Source organism: Triturus cristatus, chromosome 3_2 (assembly GCF_964204655.1).
Source record: "Triturus cristatus chromosome 3_2, aTriCri1.1, whole genome shotgun sequence".
In the NCBI taxonomy this organism is placed as follows: domain Eukaryota; kingdom Metazoa; phylum Chordata; class Amphibia; order Caudata; family Salamandridae; genus Triturus; species Triturus cristatus.
In genome coordinates, this window is record NC_140584.1 from 1,105,758,981 (window position 1) to 1,105,786,428 (window position 27,448).

Here is a 27,448-nt window from a genome sequence, read left to right on the forward strand (position 1 = left end):
GCTTTATCTTTGCCTTCTATGATCCCTGTGAACTTCCTCTTTCCTTTCGGGGTCTTGGTAACTTTGATCTTCAACTGCAGATGATTGGATCAGAGACTACTTCTTCCTGCTGCCTCTCACTCATTTGTCTTTTGTACTGTAACAGTTTTTCTCTCAGATCTCTGTCATGTAACTGGTTTTCAGAAAATGCAAGTTCTTCGTTTTTACCAACCTGAAACTATACTACTACATTTTGCTTTTGCTCGTTGTCTTCACCAGTTTGAGAAATATTTAGATTTCAACTTTTTCACCCCCTCTGTAGATGCATACTGTGTAACTAAGCTTGGTTTTGAGCTTGACTTTGTACTTGTTTCTGTGTACTTAACTCTGGACCAATTGACTAATCCACTACTTCAGCTACTCTCGCTTTCTTGGTGTGAGTAGTGTGGATCCACTGTGGCACAGCAGCATACTTTAAGGCAGTGCTCATTGTCATTATGATCTGATACAGTCCCTTCCAGTGCTCCACCAAGCAGCCTTTGCTGACGTGCTTTCAGATTACAATCCACTCAGCAGGTTTAAGGTTAGGGCAGGCGATATCTTTTGATTCTTCTGTTGCCACATTCACCTGATGAGAGAGAGATTACACTATATTAGCCAGACCTTTGCAATAATCTAGTACAATGTCTCCTGAATGTTTGGGGGCCTGCTGATCACGATGAGGCACAGACCCAGTGGGTGACACTGGGTAATATGGTGGCTAAGCGAGACATCGCGCGCCTGTGGGGCTCCGCGGGACCCCCCACATTGGCTGCGTGGAAGGAAAACATGGACTGGAGTATGTTCAGGGAAAAGACGGTATATTGCGCTAGAGGGCGCCCTCGGAAGTGGCATGCCATTTGGGGGCGGTGGAACCAATATAGGGGGGGCATATGTCTTGCCCCTGATCTGGATCCCCCCGAGGAGCAGCTCTCTCCTTAGCATCCTTTCCAGCTCTGTACATATATTTGATTGTTAATTGACTTCTTGGGCCTCTGCTTTTCCCCTTTTTCCTCTTATCACAGCACTGTGACTGATAGACGAGGGGGGTCCGGTCTCCCCTGAGGGGCAATCACCAGGTGTATTCAGTGTACTTCGCCTTGCTTGGGTTTGGTTTGTGTTTGTGTTTATTTAAAATAGAACCTTTTTGCTTCTCCTTTCTATGCACTGTGGACGCTTCTTTGTACTGCTCTCTTGAAGCTGCCGCACCTCCGGGTTGTCGGCTGAATAGCTGTGTCCTCATTTTTGATGAATAAAGGTTTTAAAAAAAAAAAAAAAAAATCTAGTACAATGTCATCAGTTATCCAAACTAGTGCAGCTGATGGAACATATGCAAGTTTCATTGCTCTGCCCATGATAAATTCATTGGGGATAAACAAGCCTTTCTACCTGGAGTACTTCTCATGCCCATCAAATTAAGGGCATCAGGCCACTTTAAAACAGATGAAGCACAGACTCTTGCCTTTAAGTTCTAGACAGTGCCATTGGCTATCTCTCGAACAATGTGATTGATAACTACGATTACATTTTTGGTTCATTTCAAATGCTGTGCAGATTAATTTACAAAACTCATTTTTAAAATGAGTTGCATGACAAGTCTTAATTGAGGTAGGAAGGCCAAATCACAGTATTAACTCTGTCAAAAGCAATTTGGCAACTGTAAAGCTATCTGGCAAATAACTAACTTGGCTCTTTAGTCAATCCAAGCTATTTTCTATTAAAATCCCATCCCTGATATTTGACTGCATGTCCTAAATCCAGAGGCAGGTCTTCCTTGGACAAAACTGGGAATAACTCAACTCTCAAATCTGGTGAATTTATCTTATTATGCTTAATGGTGTTCCTTCTGAAGAGGTATCTACTAAACATAAACATGTGATTGTGCATTGGAAAAAACAGGGTCCTCAGAAGGGTATACTTTTGAAATTGTTTTTGAGAACTTCACAAGAGCCAAAGGAGTCAGAGCTTTGCTTTTTATGAAAGGCGTATTGTAGGGAGCTCTCTTGTTATGAAGTGTACTAAAACAAGGCACAATATGTAGAAAGTCCAGACAATCCTGATTGGTTTACAGAGCTTAATTATTAATCCCAAATGCTATATTTTGTGGTAGTGTGGGTGAGCAGTTGAGGCTTATAGAGGGTAGTGTTAAGCAGTTGTTGTAAACACAGAGTCAGTAAATGAGAAAAAAGGTGGATCAATTTCTGGTTCTATGTGGGGTTCCTTTACTGGGTCATCAAGGTTAAAGATTTTTTGAGAAGTGATTTTCCTATCCCTGTTCTAAAACATGACATTCAATTCAATTTGAGCTGGCCTCTGTAAAGAAAGGTCAGTTGATAACCTTTCAAAAGAGCCTGCTGTCTTTTAAATTGGCTGCATTATCTAGATCTTCCCAGGCTTTATCCCTAATTTCCCATTTCCTGGTTTTTAGCATTTTGTTTTAGCAATTCTTGGCTGATCTTACTACCTCTCAATTGCGCAGGATTATATTTGTGACTTTATTAAGGGCTTTTAAGGCTGAAGTGCAATCTAACCAATCTGACCAAAGGGTGCTGTGTATGGTATCTAGGTGGCATGGTGTTTGTTACTAGTCAGGCATCTGTCTCACAGTTTGTTTTGTAGTTATCTTGGATCTTACTAGGCTCAGCATCAGAGGAAAGCCATTGAGAAATATCCTGGCTAGCTTCTGTTACTAGGGAGCCAATTATGATGTCGGTCAAAGCATTCCGACCGACTCGGTGTTGGAATGGTTTACGACCAAATCGGATTTAGGGAGTTCGACCAATCGATTACGATGTTTCCGATCACCGTTCGGTCGGACTCCTATGGACTTAAATAGGAGCCTGTGTTCTGACCGACAACACAGGCTCCCATTGTAAAAAGGGGTGGTCGCTAAAAACCTTGCACCCTGTGGCGGGCACCCCTTTCTGCCTGCCACACGTGTATGGGGCCCCAACTGGAGGTCTCTGGGTGAAGGGGGGCCTGCTATGGGCCCCCAAGTCAGATTTTGACAGCCAATGCGTATCGGGTAAACCGATTCCGAAAGGTTGTCCAAATCCGACATCGTAATCCGTTGGTCAGAAACGCGGTCCATAGACATGTACGACTCAGCTCCGACCAACTCTATTTCTCTGAATGCCGATCAGACCAGAGTTGGAACGACCGTACGATTTCTGACTATCGTAATCGGTCGGTCAGAAACACGAGTTCCGAATCAGATTCAGTCAAACCGAATGCCGTTCGGAGCCTATTCCGACCAACACCGTAATCAGCCCCTAGGTTTTCAAAGAAATTTCATGGGTCAATACGATCACATTTTATCTGTACTCCCTGGTTGGCAGAAAAGGGAACCAGGAGAACTTGTGAGTCACTGGATCCTACAAGCAATTTAATATCAAAACAAGGTGGTCGGATTGTGATCACTCTATGGTAGGAGGCGCACCTCATAATTTAATAGTTTCTGAGTCAGATCTGTAGAAATTAGCGAAAAATCAATAGGGATGCCCTTACCTCTACCTAAAAATGTGGCCATGTGGGTATTATTTTGGCTATTTAAGTCAGATGAAAATGACATATTTCATTTAGTGCATCCACATATGCTGTTTGCGTAAAATGGCTTCCCTCTTCCCCTTCTCCATCGGTGACTCCACATATACAATTGTTAATAAAAATACATTGCTCAATATTAAAATCGCCAACCCACATGATTGGTATTATATAACAACCCTTACGACTCAAATGGCTTTCTAATATTTCCCCCAGTTCCTCTGTAAAGCCCACGGGTTGCGCTAGAAATTAATAAAAATAAAAATTGACCAAACTAACATTAACTAAACCAGGCAAAAAAATAAGTAAGATTAAGTAGCATGGCTTAACCCCTGATACTTTGATAAGAAGATTCTTAAATTTGACCAATATAAAAACAGCACTACCCTGCTGGTGACGGTATTGCCGGAGAGCAATAAGATTTAAAAACATCAATGTGTACGGGATCGATAGCCCAAGTCTGACAGCACACTATATCAAATGTCCGTATAAAGGATACCCAATCCTCATGGGTCAGCTTCTGGTGGATCCCAGCGTGTTCCATGATGTCACTTGCAACCTCTGTTCTGCCTTCTTTTTGCTGTGGTAGAAGTTTGGTGTATCTTTTGTCGTGTAAGGGGTCACAAGTTATATCAAGGGTCACACAATTGTGACCTCCCTCTATTATAGCTGTATCAGGCAGCCAGTCATTTTTAATAAGACTAGAGTGCACTTCAGAGCGATTAAATAGTGCTAAAGGTGGGCCCTGGCATGGCCTGGGTCAGACCTCAAATTTGGATAGGATGCCCTATTATCAAATGTTGGAGGGCGGTAAAAGTATCCTAGCAGATGGGCCCTATCATGTTGGGTAAAAGACGCAAAAGAATTTCGGTGTGTCAGCAAAAAATGCACCAGTCTCCAATATTCAGGACCTCACAACCACCTCGTGTGGTCTTTCTTGAGGGACCAACCCAGTTTACTCTGTGAGCCATGTTATTCTGTCCACCAAATCGTAGTGCCATTCAGCATTAACCCTACACAGGTGTACGGCTTTATTTGTAAGGCTTTGACAAACCTCATAGGACCCTTCAGCTGAGGGTGTACCGCTTCTAAAATAATTGTGTAAGTTGTATTTTCTAGCGGGAGATGCAGGCTCATAGGTGGGCTTTTGGGATGTGTGAAGCCGCCTTCCGATCAGTTTTATCCACAGGCACAGGCATAGGCATGTCAGCTTGCATGGGTGGTGCTTGAGTTCTGGAGCCGGCAGCAAGGGGACTCAGAGTATTCTGGGAGGGTATCTCTACTGCTCCGACTAGTGACTTCGGGTTTAGAACTGGCCAGTGCTTGGTCTTCTCCAGTCGGGGGTGTGACTTCTTGTAATGCCACTGCTATGGCCTGGATTTTGTATACTAGGCACTTCACCTGACTCTTCAGTTCCTCCCAGAAGGCTGATCATGTGTACATTAATTCCATTCAGCGAAACCCAATGTTCCTCATCCTATCCTATGCAGGCGTTCCATCTGCTGGCATTTTCTGACCCTCCATGGCAGGAACTACTGAAACGTTGAGCTTTTTCAACACATTATCCTTTATTTCTACTGAAAATAAAACTCAAAAATCATTTTGCTGCTCTGTCAAAGGTCAACCTATCATAGCGTGGTTTTGACAGTCACCAACCAGTCAGAGCACTGCTTTGGGGAAACATCGTTTACATCGCATTCAGTACACGGCGATGCTGTTACATCGCGTTCGTTGTAACGACCGCGATGCCATTACAACGCAAGTCTTTACATCGACTTGCGCTAGATGGCGTGCTAACATTACAAATAGTGTAGTTTACTGTCCCAACACCTTCCCTACTGTTAAGTGGACTGGAGTTGGAATAGTAAATTACGCTTTTCTAATGTTAGCACGCCATCTAGCGCAAGTCGATGTAAAGACTTGCGTTGTAATGGCATAGCGCAGTAGCATCGCAGTCGTTGTAACGACCGCGATGTAACTGCACGCGTTGTAATGACTCGCGTTGTTACGTCATACATCCACTGCTTTGTGGTGACTTCTCTCCAATTCCAGCATCCTGGCTGACTAGGCAATCACAGCATGACTTATCCGTGAACTGGAAGTCAAAACCTCTAGAAAACAATTAAAGTAAACAAACCCTTGCCTGTTTACCCGCGATAGGAGGGAAAAGTCAGTAAATCAAATCAATCAAATAACCCCCTTTTCAGTTGGGTTTTATTTACACTACCTTTTTTTATTGGACTTCAGCAATTAGGAAGGTGTAATGAGACCTTACACAGTGGCCACAGGCTGTGCGTATTTTCTCGCATTCGGCCGAATAAAATCACAAGTCAAAAATAAACTTTATTTTGTTATTCCTAAACATAAAGTTTATTTCGTATATTAAAATATACATTCTTGCACTGTATAAAATCTCACTTTCAAAAATAGAACGAAACATAATTGATTTGAATAAGACCATTTCCCAAGATAACATCAAGTAAAAAAACATGGTTATAAGACTCCTAGGAATTGGCTCATTTTTTGTGTTCCTCCGCCTGGGTCTGAGTCCTGGGTCTTTGGGCTACCAATATTTTATTTGGGATCCCAAATGCGGTATAATTAAAACTTTGCTAAGCTTTCCCTCAGTTTAACCCTTTTTGCACAATGATTATATAGTGTTTGATAAAACATTTGGGTCTGTGTTTCCACGGGTTGGCCTGTCCTGTTGTTAAAATTACTGATGACCTGACACTGATGGAGACAGGCAGTCCAGTCCTGCAGCAAAGGGAGGCATGAACCGCTCGCCTGGCATCCTTCATGTGCACATGCCGAGGTCTTGGCCCTTTCTCATTCACATCTGCTGCCTGGTTCTACAAAGAAAGTTTTCATGGGAAAATAAGTGACTACAGCAACAATCAAACAGCCAGCTGAGCTGAGGTCATTAATTTTCGTATTTTGTGCCAATGTCGACGGCATTAAAGAATAAAAAAGGCAGCCAGCTGCCACTGTTGTCTGCTTTAGTTTACTATCATTGGAACAGAGCTGTAAGCTCCCATTATATATTGATTAAAACTATGAAACGTGACTGTTGGTTATATTTTTACATGATGATGTCCTTAAAACAGAGAGTATTGTTTCTAATTACCGAAGCCCTGCAATTACTCTGACACATTTTTAAATATTTCAAGAGCATCTTTTCAGAATTGCCTTTTCAACTTATTGTTTCTTAACCGATTTTTTAATCAAAATTTGATGTAAAATACACTATTTTGTCCTCTGGTTTTTCAAATTATTCTCAGGGGAGATCCCCCCCAGCCTACTCCTTTTGGCAGGGGGAGGTGGGGGGGGGGGCTCGATCTCCTCACTCGCTCGCCCTGTCACACTCGTCGACAAAGTTTACGCCTCACCACTTTGGGAAGTCACTAGCCACCACTGGTGAAGAGGCAAGGGAATAAATAATGTCTGAAAAAGGTTCCTTTGTAGTAACTTGAATGTGCTAACAATGTTTTGGAAGAATACAACAAGGTCCACAATGCTTCTCACCTGCGAATGACATTATGAAGGGTTTTTGATGCATTTCCTGAAATACTTCTGCATTCATAGTTCAAAAGTAACATTTCCAAATGGTCTGTGCTCCCAATAGGTGGACATCCTTATTATGACGGAGCCCTCGACCGGACGGTGGGTGTACTTTGACACAGAGATCTCTAACAGCAGTGGGAGGATCTCCTACAACATCCCCAAGGACAAGAGGCTGGGAGTCGGCGTGTACCCCATCAAAATGGTGGTGAGGTAAGATTCAGCCGAGATGTATCCCAACACTGATTTTTTTAAACTTTGTTTTCAATGCATTAGCTTAAAGAGAATCTCTGTCTCCACATTAAGTCGATACTGACGGATATATTTTCTATTAGTTCAGATGATGTTGCATTGCCTTAAAGGTGGGTTAGGTTTTTTTATCGATATATGATAGCTGACGTTTACCTCATTCCTGATTCAGAGTACCAGTAGGTCAACCCACATTTTTTAATCTCTAAGGGCTAGATGTACAAAGATCAGAATAGCGATTTCCTAATTGCGGTTTTATGAGAATCACATTTAGGAAATTGCTAGACCTTATGTATGAAACTCATTGAGTTTGATTTAGCAATTCTGAGTGGGTCGCAAGTAGCCCTACCTCGCATATTAATGAGGTAGGTCACAATTTGGGACCCACTATGATTCACTGCCATCACAGGGATGGTGGCCTGCAGGGGTCAGCAGAACACTATGTCTGTGATTGCTTTTGAATAAAGCAAGCTTCTGTTTTTTTTTCAAACACAGCCTGTTTCCTTAATGGAAAACTGGATGCATTTTAATAGCTAAAAAGGGAACTTTAAAAAATGTGCTACCACCATTTTTCAAATGGCTGTAAATTGCAATTTTTTGGGAATGGATTTCGGTCAAAAAACATTCATACATTCCATTTCAATTCGGTATTAGGGAGGGACCCCCTCAATACTCTCCTTCCAAATACTGAATCACAAAACCCAAATTCTGATTAAGGAAGCAAGTTACTGAATAGAAATTTGATCCTTGTACATTACAAAAAATATTTTTTGCAGTCAAACAAATTCCAGATTCTGCAAATCTGGCTGTTTATGACTGCAAAAATGCTTCATACATCTAACCTCAAATTCTCAATGTATAGATTCCAGGTCATTAGTGCTTTCACTTTTCACAGCATGTACACATCTAAAGATGAAGATGTTCCAAAAATATTTTCACTAATTCTGTCTATGAGTAATTGCACTGAAGAGAAACATGTATTTTGGCATGATGATAATGAAGTGAATACCGTACTGTTGTGTGTATCTTGTTTACGTAAAGAAAGACCAAAAAAGAAGATTGTGGGTGCTACCAATGGTTGTGTAGAATATGTTTCATCAATTACATTACCCTGAATCCACAGGATCCGAATATGCTCTTTATTCCTTGCTTTGAGGTTAAAAGTTAAATGAAGCTCCATAACCATTTGTGATAGATTTAGGACAAAGCTCAAAACATGAAAATCATGGTGGGATAGGAATGTAGGTTTATGAAGCACTTATATCTAGGTGTTGGAACTAATAACTAAATGAGCAATGCAGAAGAACTAACAATACGTTATTATAGTGTTATTACAACATAATGGGAGGGCAGACAACTGCCCTGGAACATTTTGGTAGAGTAGGAGAGGAGCAAGCCAGAGCATGATGTGAGCTCTAGTGTTTAGAGCCAATAGATCCTCAACACCCTTGTGGGAAGGTAACATAGATTAGGAGGATGTTTTATCTGATCTCAAGGTGAAAATTTAGCTTATGTATCTTCTGGCACCCCGTGTTTACACGGAGTGCCAGAAGATACATAACTGTGATACTGTGTTGGATGTTATCGTCTCATCTTTGCTAAGCCCGGGTGGATTTGGCGGAGTGCCACTACTTGGAGTTCCACTGAATTGGAAAGAAACCTCTGTGGAACTCTGCCCCGCCCCCTCCAGCCTCCCTAATTTAATTTATAACAAAAAAAAGGCACTTATATGCTGCGGCATCTCCAGGCTGCCTCCTCCTCCTCGCCGTGGCCTCTCTCTACTTATTGTTCTCGCCATCCTCATCCACACAAATCCCTACGTTGTACGTCTTATTTATGTTTCCCTCATCGTCGTATGTGGACTCGCCCCCCGCCCTTACCAGCACAGGCTGCGTCTGCATGTAAAGCTTGTCCAATTAATAGTGCCACAGTTTCTTTACTGTTTTTAAGGAGTTTACCTTGGCAAATTTCCAAGTGGGATCATGATGCGTTGCTTCTTTCCATTATTTTAAAAATGTGTTTCATGTAAACGTGTTGAAATTCGATAAGCAAAAGTGCATTACAAAGTTGTTTCCAGTGATTTAACTTTTGCTCTTTCAAGTTCCTCGCAGTTTGCAGTCAGTTTATAGTAAAAGAAATGTGAAGGGGTACTAGCCAGTTCCTGGGAGACATTTATATCACAGTTTGATCCTTTGGAATTATTTAAAATTGCCTGCTGTTTTAAAAGATTCACTCGATATAGCTTCTCCATTCTGAACCATATAAAAGTAAGACTTTTTTTTGTCATGTAGTTATATATCCTTATCTGACCACGGTTTGTCATTTTGTCTTCTTTCTTTTCTTTCTGAAAATTGGATTCTTACATACTTAGCACATTCTTTTCTCGTGCCAGTGTTTGAGTCAAACATTTGCTGGAGAGAGAGGTTTGCTTGATTTGAGTGAAAATTGCTCTTTATAGGTCGCAGCTAGAGACAGCTTTATTTATGCTTAGAATAGGCCTGGCACATGATTAGAAACCTTTCTTATCTCAGTTGTCTGTTTCAATTCAGCAGCTTTTGTGTCTATTCTTTAGTTTTCCTCACCTATGTGCATTTTGGACTCACAGGGACAGATTTACAAAAGAAAGAGCTCTTAAATCACGCACGGTAATGCAAGACAACCCAAGGGCTTAAGTGAGATTTACTAAACCATGCAAAGCTTAGTAAATTCAGAGTAAAGCAAGGTAGGGCAAATCGCTGCCTTGAAAGTGGGCACCAGATATAAATATTGAACCCTTAGACCAACTCTTCAATACAACTCTGGACCTGTGGAAGACTCAAAAGGACTGATGTGCTGATCTGCAAGATGGACTACTACTCTGCTGCCTAAGTGAGAAGGACTGGACCTGCATCTTGAACCCAGGACCACTGGAGTGAGCTCAGAGGGCTAGTTGGCTGGCCTTCTAATCAGTACCTCAGAGACAGGAAGACTCCAACCAGCTTGAACCCAGCACCTGGACTCTGCCTGCTGTGAGTCTTGCCTCCCAAGTGGTGCCACCCCGGTCCTGGACACTTGGAGGTGGTTCTGAAGGGGCTCTGCCAGCCCAGTTGTGGCCCTGTGAATAGAAACAATGCAGCCTGAGTCATCCCCTCACAGCCAGATCCAAACTACCACTGTGCAATGAATCCCCGATGCAGGATCTCACATTGCAGCACACGTATTTTTCTGAACTGCCCTTGCGCTGTGCATCCTGAATGCAGGCCTTTGTATAGCAAGCCCCTCATCGACCACATCCTCAATGCATAACTGCACATCATAGCATCACAGCTTCCTTGGAACTGGTACTGCGCAACGCACTTTCGACGCAGGATTATGCAATGCTCAGCAAACCAGGATTTGAGGTAATTTGTTCAGTGGGCCTAACTTAGTCCCTGTATCTGGGTACGCTCAATCGCAGTCAACCTGTACTTGGGACTTTGTCCCATCCAGCACGACCAGATGACCACAGTTGTCACTTTGTTCTTTTGGGCACTATTTTTCCTAAAATCTTTAAAATTGCATATCTCTGGATTTAATGTTTGGATCTTTGCCTTTTTGGTCTTAAAAATGCTTTACAATTTACTCTATTTTTCTTAATTTGTGTGGGATTTTTCTTGTGTTGTGCTTTCATTTTATTGCTGCTCAAAAGTACAAATACTTTACATATTGCCTCTATGGTTAATGTCTGACTGTTTTTGTGCCACGGTACCGGAGGGTCCAAATACTTTACATATTGCCTCTATGGTTAATGTCTGACTGTTTTTGTGCCACGGTACCGGAGGGTCCAGCACAGGCTGTTTTGTGGGTGCTTGTATTTCACTCTGACATTCATTGTGGTTACTCCTTGAGTAGGGTTTCGCCACCCTCAAACAGTAACCCAATTTGTAACAGTGAATAAATTGAACCTTGCTACACAAATCAATTGATAAACCTGGACACAAGGTAGTATTTTTGATTGTATTCGAGCTTCACTCACATGTGATCACTTGTGTACTGAGCAGTTTTTACTTGTTATGTTTGGGTGATGAAAATAAATATAGCATTAATGCCACTGAATGGTAATCTTTGCGATGTGACCAATGTTTAATATGAAACAGACAAAAGGTGAGGTGATAGGAGGAATGCTTGCAATTTATCTAACCACTATCAATCTCTCAGGTAGCATCCTAACTCATCTTTCCTTTGCTCACCATGCCATCTCAGTTTGGAACCAGCCATATGCAATTCTGCCTTGAACCTGCTTCTCATGAGAACAGTTCAGCTCAATCTGCCAGGCCAGGTTCTCATTGAACAGGGACACAAGCAACCTAGGACCAGGTTCTCTCAGATAAGGGCCCATCGGCTTGGTATAGCTTGGTTCCAGTGGCACAGTGAGTGCGGGACACAGGTCTAGGCGTACCCTTAGGACTTAGAGCAGTACATCAAACACCAAAAAGATGAGGGGATGGATGCTTGCAATTCCTGGGATGCTACCCCAAGCGATTTCAAGTGGTTAGGCAAATTGCAGTCCTACCTCCCATCACTTTCTGTGTGTTCTATGTTTAACAAGATCATTAAGAAAGTGTGTGTATATGCTGAATATTGACACAGCTCTGCATTGCTGAGTACATTTATTGGTTTACAGATATTTTGACAATGAACCGCTAGGAGATATTCTTGGTAAAAGGTCTTTATTGTCCCAGGTTCTGGCAGGTTATTGTACGGCCCTTGTTGTAGTAACAGAACAGAGTATGGGTTGTAGCAATCAAGCTAGTTCTACTATTTCCTCTCTCATTGTGAACAAGAGAAGATAATTGACAAATATATCCAATCCAATCCAAAATTTCTTTATTTCGGCCAATTAGGCCATAAAAGATAGAATCACACGAGACATTTAAAACATCACAAAAAGTGCAAACATGATAAAAGCAGTAAAATCAATGTACAAATGTTACGGGCATCTAGAAAATGGAATTCATTAACCAACACAGTTCTTATTTATGTTAGACCTTATATGCCACATAGCCGTTAAAAATTTTGCAACTGCAAACACTATATGCGGATCAGTGTTCGTTTTCAGTATTCTGTACACCTGCTGATGACTCCTAATGCCCAGATTTCTGCATAGTGGGACTAGCCAATATCTTCTTGGTCTATTGTATGCTGGGCAAAAGAACAGAATGTGGGTTTCTACCTCATCATGGTTGCAGCACCCTGGACAGATTTTATCATTCTTTATTGTCCAGTTGTGGGTAAAAGTTTTAATAGGGAGAGTCCCTAGCCTCCATTGTATAAACAATTTTCTAGATAAAATGGGAAAAATAATGTCCATAAATCCCTCAAACTGATAATGGTCCTTGAAAGTCAAAAATCGGTCAGTCAAGGACCCCTTGTTAGATGCCGAGACCAGGGAGGCATAACATTGTTCCCTATATATACCCACAAGACGTTTGCGGGAGACCCCAAGACAACCTTGCTCTGGCGAGTCCCATAGTTCGTGGAGTCCCAACCTATAGAGTTCTTTCTTTATCGAGGCTAGCCAGGTAATTTTGTCGCAGGAGTTCAGATTCATGACATGTGCAAGCTCTTGCCTATAGTGTAGAAGCTCAACAGTGGACCAGAGCCTATGCCAGAACCTTAGTGGCATAAGTTCCAGGTCCTCTTTTATAGAGGGTAAACCCATATCCATTCTTAGAGGAAGGAGGGGTGTGCCTCGGGGGAGGGCCAGGAGACGCCTTAAAAAATTGTTTTCTGCATTAATAATTCCTGTGCCTGCCTTGTAGCCCCAGAGTTCTCCACCGTAGGATGCGGCTGCTTTAGCTTGTGACTTGTACATTACAACTGCCGGGCTAATTGGTTTGTAGGTGGAGGAATTTGCTACCTTCAAAATTCCCCCAGACAGTTGTGCGAGTTTCATACGACTGATTGCTACGTGAGGTTCCCATGATAGGTTCTCATGCAGCGTTACCCCTAGGTACTGAAAGGTTTTTACTCTCTCCAGTGTAACTGAACTCAGGGATGGATTAGGTCTGGTTTTGGCTGAGGGGTTGAATATCATAAATTTGGTCTTCCCTGTATTTATTTCCAAGCCATATTGGCTACAGAAAAGACCAAAGCCATCTAAAATCCGTTGTATCCCCATCGGGGATTTGGACAGCAGGAGGGTATCGTCCGCAAACATAATGGCCGGTACCCTCCTGCCGGCCAAAGACGGGGCGTCATTATCTTGAACCTTGTCAAGATAAGCAATTACATTGTTAACGTAGAGGCAGAACAGGGTCGGGGCAAGGACACAACCCTGTCTGACCCCTCTACGAACTGGGAATTTAGATGTCAGCGCACCCGTCCTTCCATACCTGACCTGTGCAAAGTTGTTTTCATGGAGCCTAGTAATGGCATTTAAAAGATGGGGTGGAACTCCCAGCCCCATTAGTGTCTCCCATAGTTTCTTCCTGGGGACCAGGTCAAAAGCTGACTTCAGGTCCACGAACACCATGTACAGCCTTCCCCTCTCAATGGTCACAGTTTTCCAGTATAGGAGTACGAGGCGGAAGATCTGATCCATGGTGGACGTGTTTTTCCGGAAGCCAGCTTGTAGGGGGCTGAGAATTTTATTTTCCTCCATCCACTCCATAAGGTGGTTTAGGAGAAGGCGCGAGTAAATTTTCTGGGGGACATCTATGAGGCTTATTGGCCTGTAGTTGGCTGGGAGCAGAGGCGAACCCTTTTTGAAAATGGGCACTATCTCAGCCCCCAGCCAAGTACAAGGAATCTCCATCCCACCCAGAATGGCGTTAAAGAGTGTAAGGAGATAAGGACCCCATATATCTGCGTATGAGCGAAAAAGATCGCCGGGCAACCTGTCAAGACCAGGGGCCTTCCCCCTCGAAAGGGCTAGAATGACATTTACCACCTCGGGAAGAGTAAATTCTAGGGCTGGTACTAAGGCAGGAGCAACAATGGAGACCATGTCCCTCCCACCATCGGTTTGGGGTGGTTCCTGGTATAATTGGCCGAAATGGGCCTCCCATATAGATGCTGCAATATTTGGCTCAATTGCAGCTTTGGGGTCTGGCATACCAGTATTTACCAGGGACCAAAATTTCCTCAGATCTTTCGCTTCCAGTGCTGATGTCAGATCCTGCCATTTATTCCAGTCCCATTCGGCTCGTGCCGCTGCCATTGTTTTCTTGTAGATTTGTCTTAGCTCAGCGAGTTTGCTCTTGTCTGATCCTTTTTTGACGCCCTTCAGGAGTTCAGACTTGGCCTTTTTACAAGATGCATTATACCAGGTTGAAGTTCGAGTTATATTTTTCCTTGGGGGTAACACTGGGTAAAAGACCTCACCTAAAAGGGCCACCAGTTCCTCATGTATGTGGGCTAATTTCTTGTTGAATTCCAAATTTCTTGGCTGTGAAATTAGATTGTCCGTTTCTATTAGCTTCGGGAGTGCTAGCCGGAAAATCTTGCTTAGGGACTCTTCGGAGCTCGCCAATTTCCCCCATTTGATCCTGCGTCTATTGGAACTAATTATCAAGTTCCCGGGGTCTTTGCTGGGCTTAACGGCAAGTGATCGATCAGCACCTTTAGGGTGCGCCATAAACATTACGAGTGCGTTATGATCACTGTCCGTTCTTGGTATTATTCTAAAATCCTGAACCGTGGGCCAGAGACTGATATCAACAAAGATGTAGTCTAACCTGGATTCTTGGTTCACCCTGTTAAAAGTACATGCAGAGGGTGTATCTGAGGTACTGCGGCCATTACATGCCCTTAAAGAAAAATTTAGCGTTAAAGACAGAATTTGTACTACAAGGGGCGACCAGATTTTGACATATGGCGATTGACATCGCGGTACGCCCCAAAGGTCGTCTTCCGCAACAAGGGCTCCTTCCTTAAGGCCTTCTAAAGGCTCAAAATGACAATTCAAGTCGCCTCCCAGGACTATCTTAGAGTCATTAGGGAGGGTGGCAAGGAAGCTAGTAAGATCGTCAAGTGTGGGAGATTCCATGGCCAGCTTGGTGGGACGGGAGTATACATTGATTATTGCTAAGCTCGAAGCGTTAGGCCACCTGAGTAGAACGCACTGGATGTCCTGCGAGTGCGTCGGTAAACACTCCGCATTACACCCAATGTGACTAGCCACCCAGATCGCCAACCCTCCGGAGGGCCTCCCTCTTCCTGACCAAGTCGCATTGATTTCGAACACAGCATACCCCACTCTAGATAGTGACTCCCTTGCCCAAGTCTCTTGAAAGAGACAAATGTCGCTGTTAGCTATCAGGGACTCCCAGTCGCTCGTGTCAAGTTTATTTGCAATGCCAGCGACATTCCAGGAGAGAACCTTTAAAGGGATGTCAGGCGGGTCAGGGAGACTTCCAGCACTTTTGGGCGGAGCAACATCCAATAGTACAGTCGTAAGACTGGGCAGGAATGTTTCCACAGTAGATAGTTCCTTCGGGTCTGATTTATGAAGCGTTGGAACTGGCAATTTTAACTTATTAGTACCACCCAAGACAATTTTAGTTTTAGATGATTCAGTTTCTTCACCGTGGGGGTTAATAGATGTCAGAATCACCCGTGAGGGGGCGCCATATTCTTGACTGGCGATATCTATTTCACATACACCATGCCCCTGACCCTTAGAGAGTCAATCCGTCTGTTCAAGACAGCTGTATCTATTGGGATGAAAAAGGTTACCAAGGTTTATGCGTGAAGCATTACTGGTGGGCCTGACTCTGTAGCCATCCGTGGACGGTCCAACCCGGATCCAACCATTGTCAATGGTCAAAATTGGCTTAAAAGTATTGGGATAAAAATATGACAAGGGGACCACTTCAATAGATGTAGACCCTTTGTTCCCGGTCCAATTGCAAATATAGGACACAATTTTGGGGTTCCTAAAATTTACAATTATACAGTCACCAGCACATTTCTTGTCAGTGTGGCCAATCCAAGGGACTCTTCTAACCATGAGAATTTCTCCCCTAGTATTGGGTGGAAGTGACCTGTGAGTATTAAGCCAACTAGTAACCTTGTTATGTAAAGCATCGTATGGTTCCAGCACGGTTCCCTCAAGCGGGGGTACTCCCTTCAAGACAACCGAATAGGCAGCAGCCTCTGGAGGCAGATTAACCACTATGCGCCTATCTTGTTGACTGTCTTGCCTATCTTTGGGGTTCCTTACGTCATTTGGTGATTTTACCTGATTAATACCAGAGGCCGTGCCAGATAAATTCTGCCTATTGGAAGATCCTGTGACGGGTGGTGCAGAGGCGGGTTTTAGCAGAGGAGCCGGCTGCACATTTTCCAATAAGGTGGCTGTCGGGGGTAAGGGGGGCGCGATGATGGAATCTGAAGATAAGTTAGGTACATTGGGAACCCCTCTAGAGTGCCCACCTATTGCATGCATACCTGCTCTTTGGTCTGATGCTAAACTTAGTAATCCCTTGCGCAAATCTATTAGACAGATTTCAATGTTGGCCAGACGGTCTTCTAGGGGATTAAGCAGTTCCCTCACAAGAGTACGTAAATCAGAGAACATACTATCATACATCCCTGCAGCGTTTTGTTTGCTGGGAGGATTTTTTTCCGGGGTGTGTTGATGGATGGCTTCGTGTTTGCGGGATGAGGCCGGCCCTTTGCTAGCTATGTCCTGTTTAGTTCCCCTAACTCTAGGGTTAACTTTAGTAGCTTTAGAGATACCCCCCCTAGTTTTGTTTGCCCTTTTATCCATTTTCGGGATTGCTCCCTCCTTCTCCCGCTGTGTGGGCTGGGTCTTGCTTATAGACTGCTCAGTGACAGCTGCCTCAGCAGTGGTGTGTGTTAAGGGGCCCTTGCAGTTTGGGAGAGGTAGGATGCTAAGCTCTGCATGCTCAGAATTTTCACAGTCAATGGAGGAGGTAGTGGAGCGGTTGGTATCAGATAGGTCTAAAAGAGCAGGCAGTCCCGCTTCGCCCCCTGCCGGAAGTGTTGTGAGACTTGGTGGCTTGGCGGGGGTGGCAACATGTGCGATGGGTCCCAGGGAGGATCTCCTCACCCAGTCTATTTCTTGGGAGATACGTCTTTCAAGGATGGAAATCTCATCCACAAGAAGGGACCCAGCTTTAGCGAAGTACGTATCCAATGTACCTGTTGGCCTTCCAGTCGCCATAGCACTCTTGCTCCTGGTTTCTCTCGTGGTCATAATGTCACCGACAGCACCTAGTATGTAGTGGATTATAGACACACTGAGGTGCCCCACGCCCTCCCTCGACCGTACTCGAACGGCCTCAAACGGCCCGCTCTTTGCCCGGTCTTCGCCCCGGACTACGCCCCGCACGCGTCCCGCTTACGCGAGACAGGGAGCGACTAATATAGGGAAGGGGAGGAGTCGGGAAGAGGAACCAGGTGCGGCAGTTCAGCAGGCAGCAAAGCGCCCTGGTCCTCGCAGTCCCGAGGTGGCTAAAAGCAAGTAAAAATGTCCTCTGCCTCCCGGTCCAGCAGTGAAGTTCTCCGTGTCAGCCCCAGCAGTAAACACACAATCCAAGGTTGCGAGCGGCTCCCGCGAAGCGGGGGCCGCGAGGCGCTAAATGGATGCAAGGGGAGGAGTCGGGAAGAGGAACCAGGTGCGGCAATTCGGCAGGCAGCAAAGCGCCCTGGTCCTCGCAGTCCCGAGGTGGCTAAAAGCAAGTAAAAATGTCCTCTGCCTCCCGGTCCAGCAGTGAAGTTCTCCGTGTCAGCCCCAGCAGTAAACACACAATCCAAGGTTGCGAGCGGCTTTCATTTCACACTCTTTGCACAGCACCTCAGACGGTTCACTTTGCAAAATACTGGAACACAGCATGGATCCCAGTCCCGGGTGTAGACGTCGGTTCCTTTGCCCCTGGTTTCCTCATAATACTATCGATAAGTAAGGAGTCAGCATCTCCGCACTCCCGCAGCTGGAATCCGTCCCCTGATGCAGACGGGCGTGTGCAGCCCCTGGACAGAGTAGACAGTACCAGGAATACATGCCTCAAATAGGTCTCCAAAGACACAGTAAGGGGGTTTATGATATTTGCTCCAACATTATTTAATCAGTACCTAGAGACTCTGAACTCTTTACTTCTGGGATCTGGAGTAAACATTTACCATTACTCTGACAAAGCACATCTGTATTTAAAAAGTATCATCAATCAAAGACATCGTCACTTTTCTTGGCTTTGTGTGCAGCTCTAACAGTGAGTCTGTCAGCTTTGTAATGTCAAATCCCCAAAAGACATTATTCATCCTCATCACAGCCAGTTGAAACCCCAAATAGATCCAGACCTCTCGACAGAACTAAAAGTAGAGGGTTCATCCTCTTCCCACCAATTCAACAGCACTGGAATTTACCATTGACAACTATCTGTCCCTATCACTGTTTCTTCACCTTAACAGACTAACCCAAACAGCAGATTTTGTGGCACTTGCTCAAGGAAATCAAGCACATTCCTACCACAAATCAATTGGAAATAGAGGGTCAGGCTCTAATCTTAGACCGCCTGAACTTTGGGAGTGCAGTTCTAGTTAGAGTTCCTCAATTATCTCTAGGTCTGATCTATATTGTTTTTCAGCCACTAATCGTGAGATACTTATATTGGCTACCGCTAGAAGTCCGAATCAATTTTAAAATGTACTCCCTTCTGAACAGGGCTTTACATCTAGAAAAACAATTGTATCTTTTCAAGCTTCTTGCTACTTCTAATGGTCAGCAAGAACCAGATATTCAAACCATCCCTAGCCTTAAAGCAATTATTTGCTGCTGCAGAAACTAAATTTTGGAACTCCATTGCTCCTCAGCTAAGAACCAAACCAAACCTCATTTTTTTTAAGAAATTGCTGAATGCTCACAAATTCCATCCTTATCTAGATTAACCATTGTTCCTGAAATATCACCCTCCCTGTTTTCCTTTTATTCACTTTTTTGTTAGCTTGTGTACATCATTATTTATGTAGACAAATTTGTCCAGAAGTAGAGATACATTGGTACAGACATGAGTGAGGTATTAGGATAGAGATGGTTGTATAGGGGGTACAGGCAGATGTAGCAATACAGGGGTGCATGTAGAGATTGTGATTCAAAAGTATAGGCAGTGATTTATTCACAAAGGTTCAGGCATCAGTAGAGGTACTGGGGTAGACCTAGAGGTACTGAGGTGGAAAATACCTGGTAATAGGATGAAGAGAAAATGAGAAAAAAGAGGAGTCCACTCCCCCATAGACAAGACAAATGGAGATGAAAGATTTATTGGACATTCAAGAGGATGACGTTCTCTTTCTGGGAGAGCCTTTCATGAAAAGAAAATCTAATTAAACAGACTAGAGGAAGGTTCTTGAGAACAGGATTTCCTAGTTGTTTCTTTCTCCAGAATCACATGCAACCATTTCCTAAAGGATTCCTTTCTCCTCTTCAGTGGATAGTGGATATGCCCTTACAGCAATGTCAGCTGAGGCTGTAGCTGTCAACCATGGACTTGATTACCATTTCAGCTTGTCCACTAAGTATATGACTTTATCCAAAGATGATGTCTCCACTAATTTTATATATGAGCAGCCATCATTTCCTTGTGTCTCCTCAAGATCTCATACCCGCAAATGTAGGAACCACAAAGTCAAGATAAATTAAGTGTGGTGGTAACAGCAGCAACACACAAGACAAAACCACTGCAGAGTATGAATCAAACCTCTACAAAGCAATGCTGTGCTCGCAAAAGAGGTTCCATGGCACTTTTAGTAAAGGCTGTGATGCATTTAAAAGAAAAGGGATTCGGGTGGTAAGACAAAAGCCTCTAACTTTCATGGACCCAGCATGAATTGCTTGTCCCAGCCTGCTGTCTTTCCTTGCTTTCTTGTAGTTCTACATTTAGAATGGTAAAACTTTGACATTTACCGTACCATTAGAGAAAGTAAAAAGATATAAATGGATGAATTTGCAATACCTGATATTTTGCAACATAATAGCTAGGGAAGGGCGGGTGTTGGTACACTTGCTATTCATTTTCCACCTCCTTTCTATCCCTTTACTCATCATTTCATTACTAAAAAGGCACTACTGTCAGTATGCACCGGTTGCCATGCAGTGACTCAAACCCACTTGGTTGATACCACTTAACTGGCCTAAATTATTCCAATTGCTTAAATGTATACCTTACTGTTTAGTGAGGAGTAATTCACATAACTTCAAAAACAATTTGTGAATCAGAATGTCTATAAGCACACCACAGCAGTGAAATGTAGAAATTTTTTAATCAACAATTTTTCGCATTTTAAAACAATACTACCCCATATGAGCTTAATTAATTACACAATAGTCCTAAAACCAAAACACCACTCAATTATTCATAGAACAAAGATGAAACTGCTCCCTGTATAGAGCCACGAGTGTGGCCGTAGATCGATATTAGGTATGTGTTTCAGGGCATAGAACCCACCACTTCTTCAGGGCTAGTATAACACAATGTTCTACCCAGGATGAGCATCTCTTCTGAGTCCAATGATATTGGACAATTATGGTATTTATCTCCAAGCATTGTGATTTCATTTATCTCTCTCATTTTTAGGTCGAGCCTAGCGGTAGCGTGCATGCGCTGCTCACTCTGCGAGACTGCTGTAGTAGAGTATGTGAGAGAAGCCGCACCCACTCTCTGCCCATATTTTTTCATTGGCGTGTGTCATTGTCTTTCGTCAATGCTGCCTTAAATACATTAATAGTCTTGTTAGTCCCTCCTTAGTACGGCCTTGTCTTCATTTGTAACCTCCAATGGCTACTGGCCCCTGTACTTCAGTTGTTACACAGGACCTGTTATTTAGTCTGTAAGCACTATTTACTTTATTGAGTTTCTCTTACTGCAGGCCGGATATGCGCTGCTTCAGCTGAAATGGCTTGTGTTTTTTTAAGCAGCAGGGCCGCCCCCGTAACACGGGCGCCTGCTTTAAATCTCTTTAACCAGGCATTATCTCGTGTCTGTTTCAACCCCCCAAGTAAAACTGATTTGGAAATGATTAGCGAATTAAGTCATGTGAATTCCAGGTAGCACATAATCATGTGCTAATGGGCTAAAGCTGACAACAACACATATGTGTTACATGTCATCTGTACTAAAGCCACTTGACAGGTTGTTTTCAAAAGCCTGTTTTATTAACACCAACACCACCAATATCACCATCACCAATACTACTACCTCCACCCCCACTAATACCACCACCAATACCACCACTATCAATACCACCAGTGCCACCAACACTACCACCAATGCCACCACCACCAATACCACCACCACTAATACCAATACCACCAGCTCCACCACCAATACCAACACCACCACCAATACAACCATCACCACCAACAGCACCACCACCAATACCACCACCAATACCACCACCACCAATACCAATACCACCACCACCAATACCACCTCCATCAATACCACCACCAACAATACCACCACCAATACCATCAATACGACCACCAGTACCACCACCAATACCACCACCATCAATACCACCACCAATTCCATCACCACCACCAATACCACCATCACCAATACCACCAATAACACCACCAATACCACCACCAATACCACTTCCACCAATACCACCACCACTAATACCACCACCACCAATATCACCACCACCAATACCAATACCACCACCTAAAACAATACCACCACCACCAATACCACCATCACCACATATGTGTTACATGTCATCTGTACTAAAGCCACTTGACAGGTTGTTTTCAAAAGCCTGTTTTATTAACACCAACACCACCAATATCACCATCACCAATACTACTACCTCCACCCCCACTAATACCACCACCAATACCACCACTATCAATACCACCAGTGCCACCAACACTACCACCAATGCCACCACCACCAATACCACCACCACTAATACCAATACCACCACCTCCACCACCAATACCAACACCACCACCAATACAACCATCACCACCAACAGCACCACCACCAATACCACCACCACCAATACCAATACCACCTCCATCAATACCACCACCAACAATACCACCACCAATACCATCAATACGACCCCCAGTACCACCACCAATACCACCACCATCAATACCATCACCAATACCACCAATACCAATAACACCACCAATACCACCACCAATACCACCTCCACCAATACCACCACCACTAATACCACCACCACTACCACCACCACCACTACCACCACCACCAATATCACCACCACCAATACCAATACCACCACCTAAAACAATACCACCACCACCAATACCACCATCACCACCCATAGCACCACCACCAATACCACCACCAATACCAATACCACCACAACCATTACCACCAATACCAATATGACCACCACCAATACCACCCCCATCAATACCACCACCATCAATACCAATACCACCACCACCAATACCACCACCACAACCACCATTACCATCAATACCACCACCAGTACCACCACCAATTCCATCACCACCACCAATACCACCAATACCAATACCACCACTAATAACCACCACCACCAATACCACCTACACCAATACCAATACCACCACCAATAACAATACCACCACCACCAATACCACCACCCCTAATATCAATACCACCACTATGACCACCAATACCACCACCACTACCAGTACCACCACCTGCACCAATGCCACCATTAATACCACCACCACCACCAATACCATCACCACTACCAATACCACCATCAATACCACCAATATCACCATCAATACCATTACCACCACCAATACCGCCCTCACCACAAATACCACCACCACCAATACCACCACCATCAATACCACCAATACCACACCCACCACTAATACCAATGCCACCACCACCAATACCACTACCACCACCAATACAAACCACCACCACCACTACCAATAACACCACCAATGCCACCATCACCACCACCAATGCCACCTGCACCAATACCACCACCACCAACAATTCCTATACCACCACTTCCACCACCAAAACAACCACTTCCACCAATACCATAACCACCAATACCACCAATACCACCACCACCAATACCACCACCAATAGCACCACCATTACCACCACCAATACCACCATCAATACCACCACCAATACCACAACCACCACTAATACCAATGCCACCAATACCACTACCACCACCAATACAAACCACCAATAACAACACCAATGCCACCATCACCACCACCAATACCACCACCCCCAATACCAATACCACCACCAATGACAATAACACCACCACCAATACCACCAGCACCACCAGTAGCACGACCACCAATACCACCACCAATACCACCACCGCCATTACCACCAATACCACCATCACCAATACCAACTCCATCAATACCACCACCATCAATACCAATGCCACCACCACCAATACCACCACCACCAATAGCAGCACCACCACCAATACCATCAATACCACCACCAGTACCACCACCAATACCACCACCATCAATACCACCACCAATTCCGTCACCACCACCAATACCAATAACACCACCAATACCACCACCAATACCACCTCCACCAATACCACCACCACCACTAATCACCACCACCACTAATACCACCACCACCAATATCACCACCCCAACATCAATACCACCAATATGACCACCAATCCAGCCACCACCACCAGTACCACCACCTGCACCAATGCCACCATTAATACCACCACCACCACCATCACCACTACAAATACCACCATCAATACCACCAATATCACCATCAATACCATTACCACCACCAATACCGCCCTCACCACAAATACCACCACCACCAATACCACCACCATCAATACCACCACCACCAATACCACTACCAATACCACAACCACCACTAATACCAATACCACCACAACCAATACCACTTCCACCACCAATACAAACCACCACCACCACTACCAATAACACCACCAATGCCACCATCACCACCACCAATACCACAACCACCACTAATACCAATGCCACCACCACCACCAATACCACCACCACCAATACCACCACCACCATCACCAATACCACCACCAATGACATCACCAATACCACCATCACCCCCAATACTACCACCAATGTGAATACAAATACCACCTCTACCAATGCCACCAATACCAATACAACCACCACCACCAATACCCCCAAAACCAATACCACCATCACCAATACCACCACTAATACCACCACCACCAATACCGCCACCACCAATACCAACACCAATACCACCGTCACCAATACCACTACCTCAGTGCCTCTCGCTCACTAGTAATAGAAGGTGCACTGTACGAGCCCGGATCTGCAGCCAAGACCATCCCCCCTTCCCTCCACGCCTGCCATAAAGTACAGCCTGCCCTTCACCAGGAGGTGAAGCCAGGGCCCTACTACAGCTGGAGTGTGTTTTATTAGGCCATAGATATCAATGACATAACGCAATGCCACACTGCATAATCAAATCACAGAGAGGGCAGGAAATAGCCTACCCCCTCCCTCTCTTCACCCTGAGCCACAACAGTGTAATCAGAGAGCAAAAGGTGTTGGAGCGATTTGTTAGTTTTTATAGCTCGGATCATATGTAACTCTCACTTTTTTCACTACTTTGAAGACGTCGCAGGCTGGTCTCTCCCTCTGATATTTATAATCTAACAAGCGGTGGAGAAGGCCCTTTATTGCAATGCAATAGATCTCGCATTTGCGAGACTTTAAGCTATTAGTATTGTAAATGACATAAACATAAATAAAAGGCATTGTCATTTACAATGCCAATTGCCCAAACTTGTGTAAATGCGAGACCTATTGCATTGCAAATGCTTGTTAATGCTGTTAATGGGCCTGTGGCCTGCTGCCAACAATTGGGGCCCTCATTATTATTTTTAATGATAGAGGGGCTCTGGCCTATGAGGGTCTGTTGTCTAGAGTTACAGTGGCTGTAGGATGTGTGAATTACTCCCCTGTGACAGAGCGATTTTACAGTGAATGGTAAAGTGCCAGTCTTAACAGTAGGGTATTCAGTAAATCATTTATTCCATAGGATATCTAACTTTTTTCTACTGAGAGCTTCTTATACTTGAGTGGAAATCATCTTGATCTACTAATAATTAGTGTGTAATAGTGACCATATCAGACAGGATTACATTAGTGGCTGGCCCATGCAGATTGTCAACAGTGATCATCTCAGTGCGTCAGGCGGGGTTCTCAGCAGAAATCCATAAAAGGCTTTGTCAATCTGAGATGCATCTGAATGGGTAATACATACCAACCATAGCTGCAATGCCCCGGATACCACTGTAATGATAGGAGTAACAAGTCTCCCCGACGCTGCATGATTTATCACTCATATGTCAGCTTTAAATATATTTTGCAAATTCTCCAAACATCAGTTTCTGGATAAACGTTTTGGAAATACTCACGTTTTCATCTTGAATAAATGCTTTTCAATCTTGGGCTACATTTTAAACAGATTACACCAAGCACACGCTTCTAATTCAGTAGGCTGGGCTGCAGACAGGAGATCTACTTACAAGTAGCTGGAGAGCTAACAGTGGCTTACCAGGTACGTGCAGAAGCCTGTTGTATTCTATATTTTTCAGGCTCTATATTCCTGCAGGCCTGACCTTCAAGGAGTAAACTGTAGAGTACATACTCTGATGTCAGCCTGATTGAAGTAGAAACTTTAAATCCATGCTCAATTCTTTGCTTGGAGGAAATTGCATAGCCCCAAATTGGCAGTTCAGTGCAGTGGAGTCAATTGGTTTGCCTCGGCCTTGAGAGCTTTCTGAATAGTCATTTGTCAAATAAGCAACAGGCTGAAGAATATGAATCATGTTCATTTGCATATCTGAACAACAGCCTTTGTTTTTAGAAGCGAATGTCAAGTGAAGCCAGACGAGTGCCTTGTCAGTACACAGCAGCCACTTCACATCAAGCCTAATGTGCAACTGTTGTCGCGATTGATGCTACACGACAGGCGGGAGCTTCATTTGGTGGGTGGTATCACGAACGGGGGGATTGAATAGAATGCACCGGTGCAGGCGCAGATTGCAATGGCATTCCCAGACTAGATTATACTGTGGAATTGTGCATCCTCATTTGCTCCAACAAACCAGTGCAAAATGTCATGGATGTCCTTTTTTTTTGCACTTTTCAGTCTAATTTGTTAAATGTCCTTTTAGCAACTGTCAGGCAGTGCAAATAAGAGAAAACAATTACACCAGTACAATCACCTTAATCCGTTCCACGAGATGACTGCCAACCAGTAAGCTTCTAGTGAATGGCATGGCTGCTCTTGAGTCCCATGCAACTGAACTGCCCACAGTGACAATCTCTTGTAAGATGGAGCCTGACCGACAGAACAGCCCTCTCCCCACATCCGACTCCCGGATCGTGGATCTGCAATGACTATGAAGAAGCCTGGGAGGGCCATGGAGATACATGGAGAAAGCAGGCAAAAATCAGGACTTTTGGAGATCTCTTTAGACTCTGACAACATCTGTTAAATATGGATTTGTCCGTGAAGTGAAAGTAACATATCTTTGCTGGTGTTACATCCATTGGATAAAACTTATATCTGTGCCCAGCACCCATTATTAGGTCTACCCTAGAGACAGCTTTAGCTGTCTGCCCAGCCTCATGTAATTTCAAAAAGGACATATACATTCAGACATACAGGAGCTCTGGATCATCCCTCTTCATGCATTAGTCTGCTCACTGTCATTTACATTTTGCTCCCGCCCTCGTCAGTATTTAGCCTTGCCAAATTCGCTAGGAGCTAATCGCAAATTTGGTAATCGCAAGACAATTCGCAGACTTTCTGTGTGATTAATAGCTATTTTAGCGATTCCTTATATTTGCGATGCGAGAATGTCTCATACATCACGTTTTGCAAACTCTTTTTTTTGTGATTCGCAGCATTTCCGAGTAAAATTTGGCTTCATACATATGGCCCTAAGGGGCATATTATCAAGAAACGGCATTAAAATTATCGCCGCTTTAGTGGCAGAAAACTGCCGCTAAAGCGGCGATAATGGGCTCGATAATATGCCTTTGAGAATTCCAATAGAAGCCCAT

General features: G+C 44.0%; 1 protein-coding gene across 2 annotated transcripts in view; it reads left to right on the forward strand.

Moving 5' to 3' along the window:
- PITPNM3 (PITPNM family member 3) overlaps window positions 1-27,448 on the forward strand; it is a 1,847,214-nt gene that overhangs the window by 1,776,580 nt on the left and 43,186 nt on the right. For both annotated transcript variants that reach the window (XM_085649907.1, XM_085649908.1), the window contains one exon: window positions 7,187-7,335. In XM_085649907.1, the coding sequence (XP_085506033.1) occupies window positions 7,187-7,335 (149 nt within the window). The remainder of the gene's footprint in view (window positions 1-7,186; window positions 7,336-27,448) is intronic.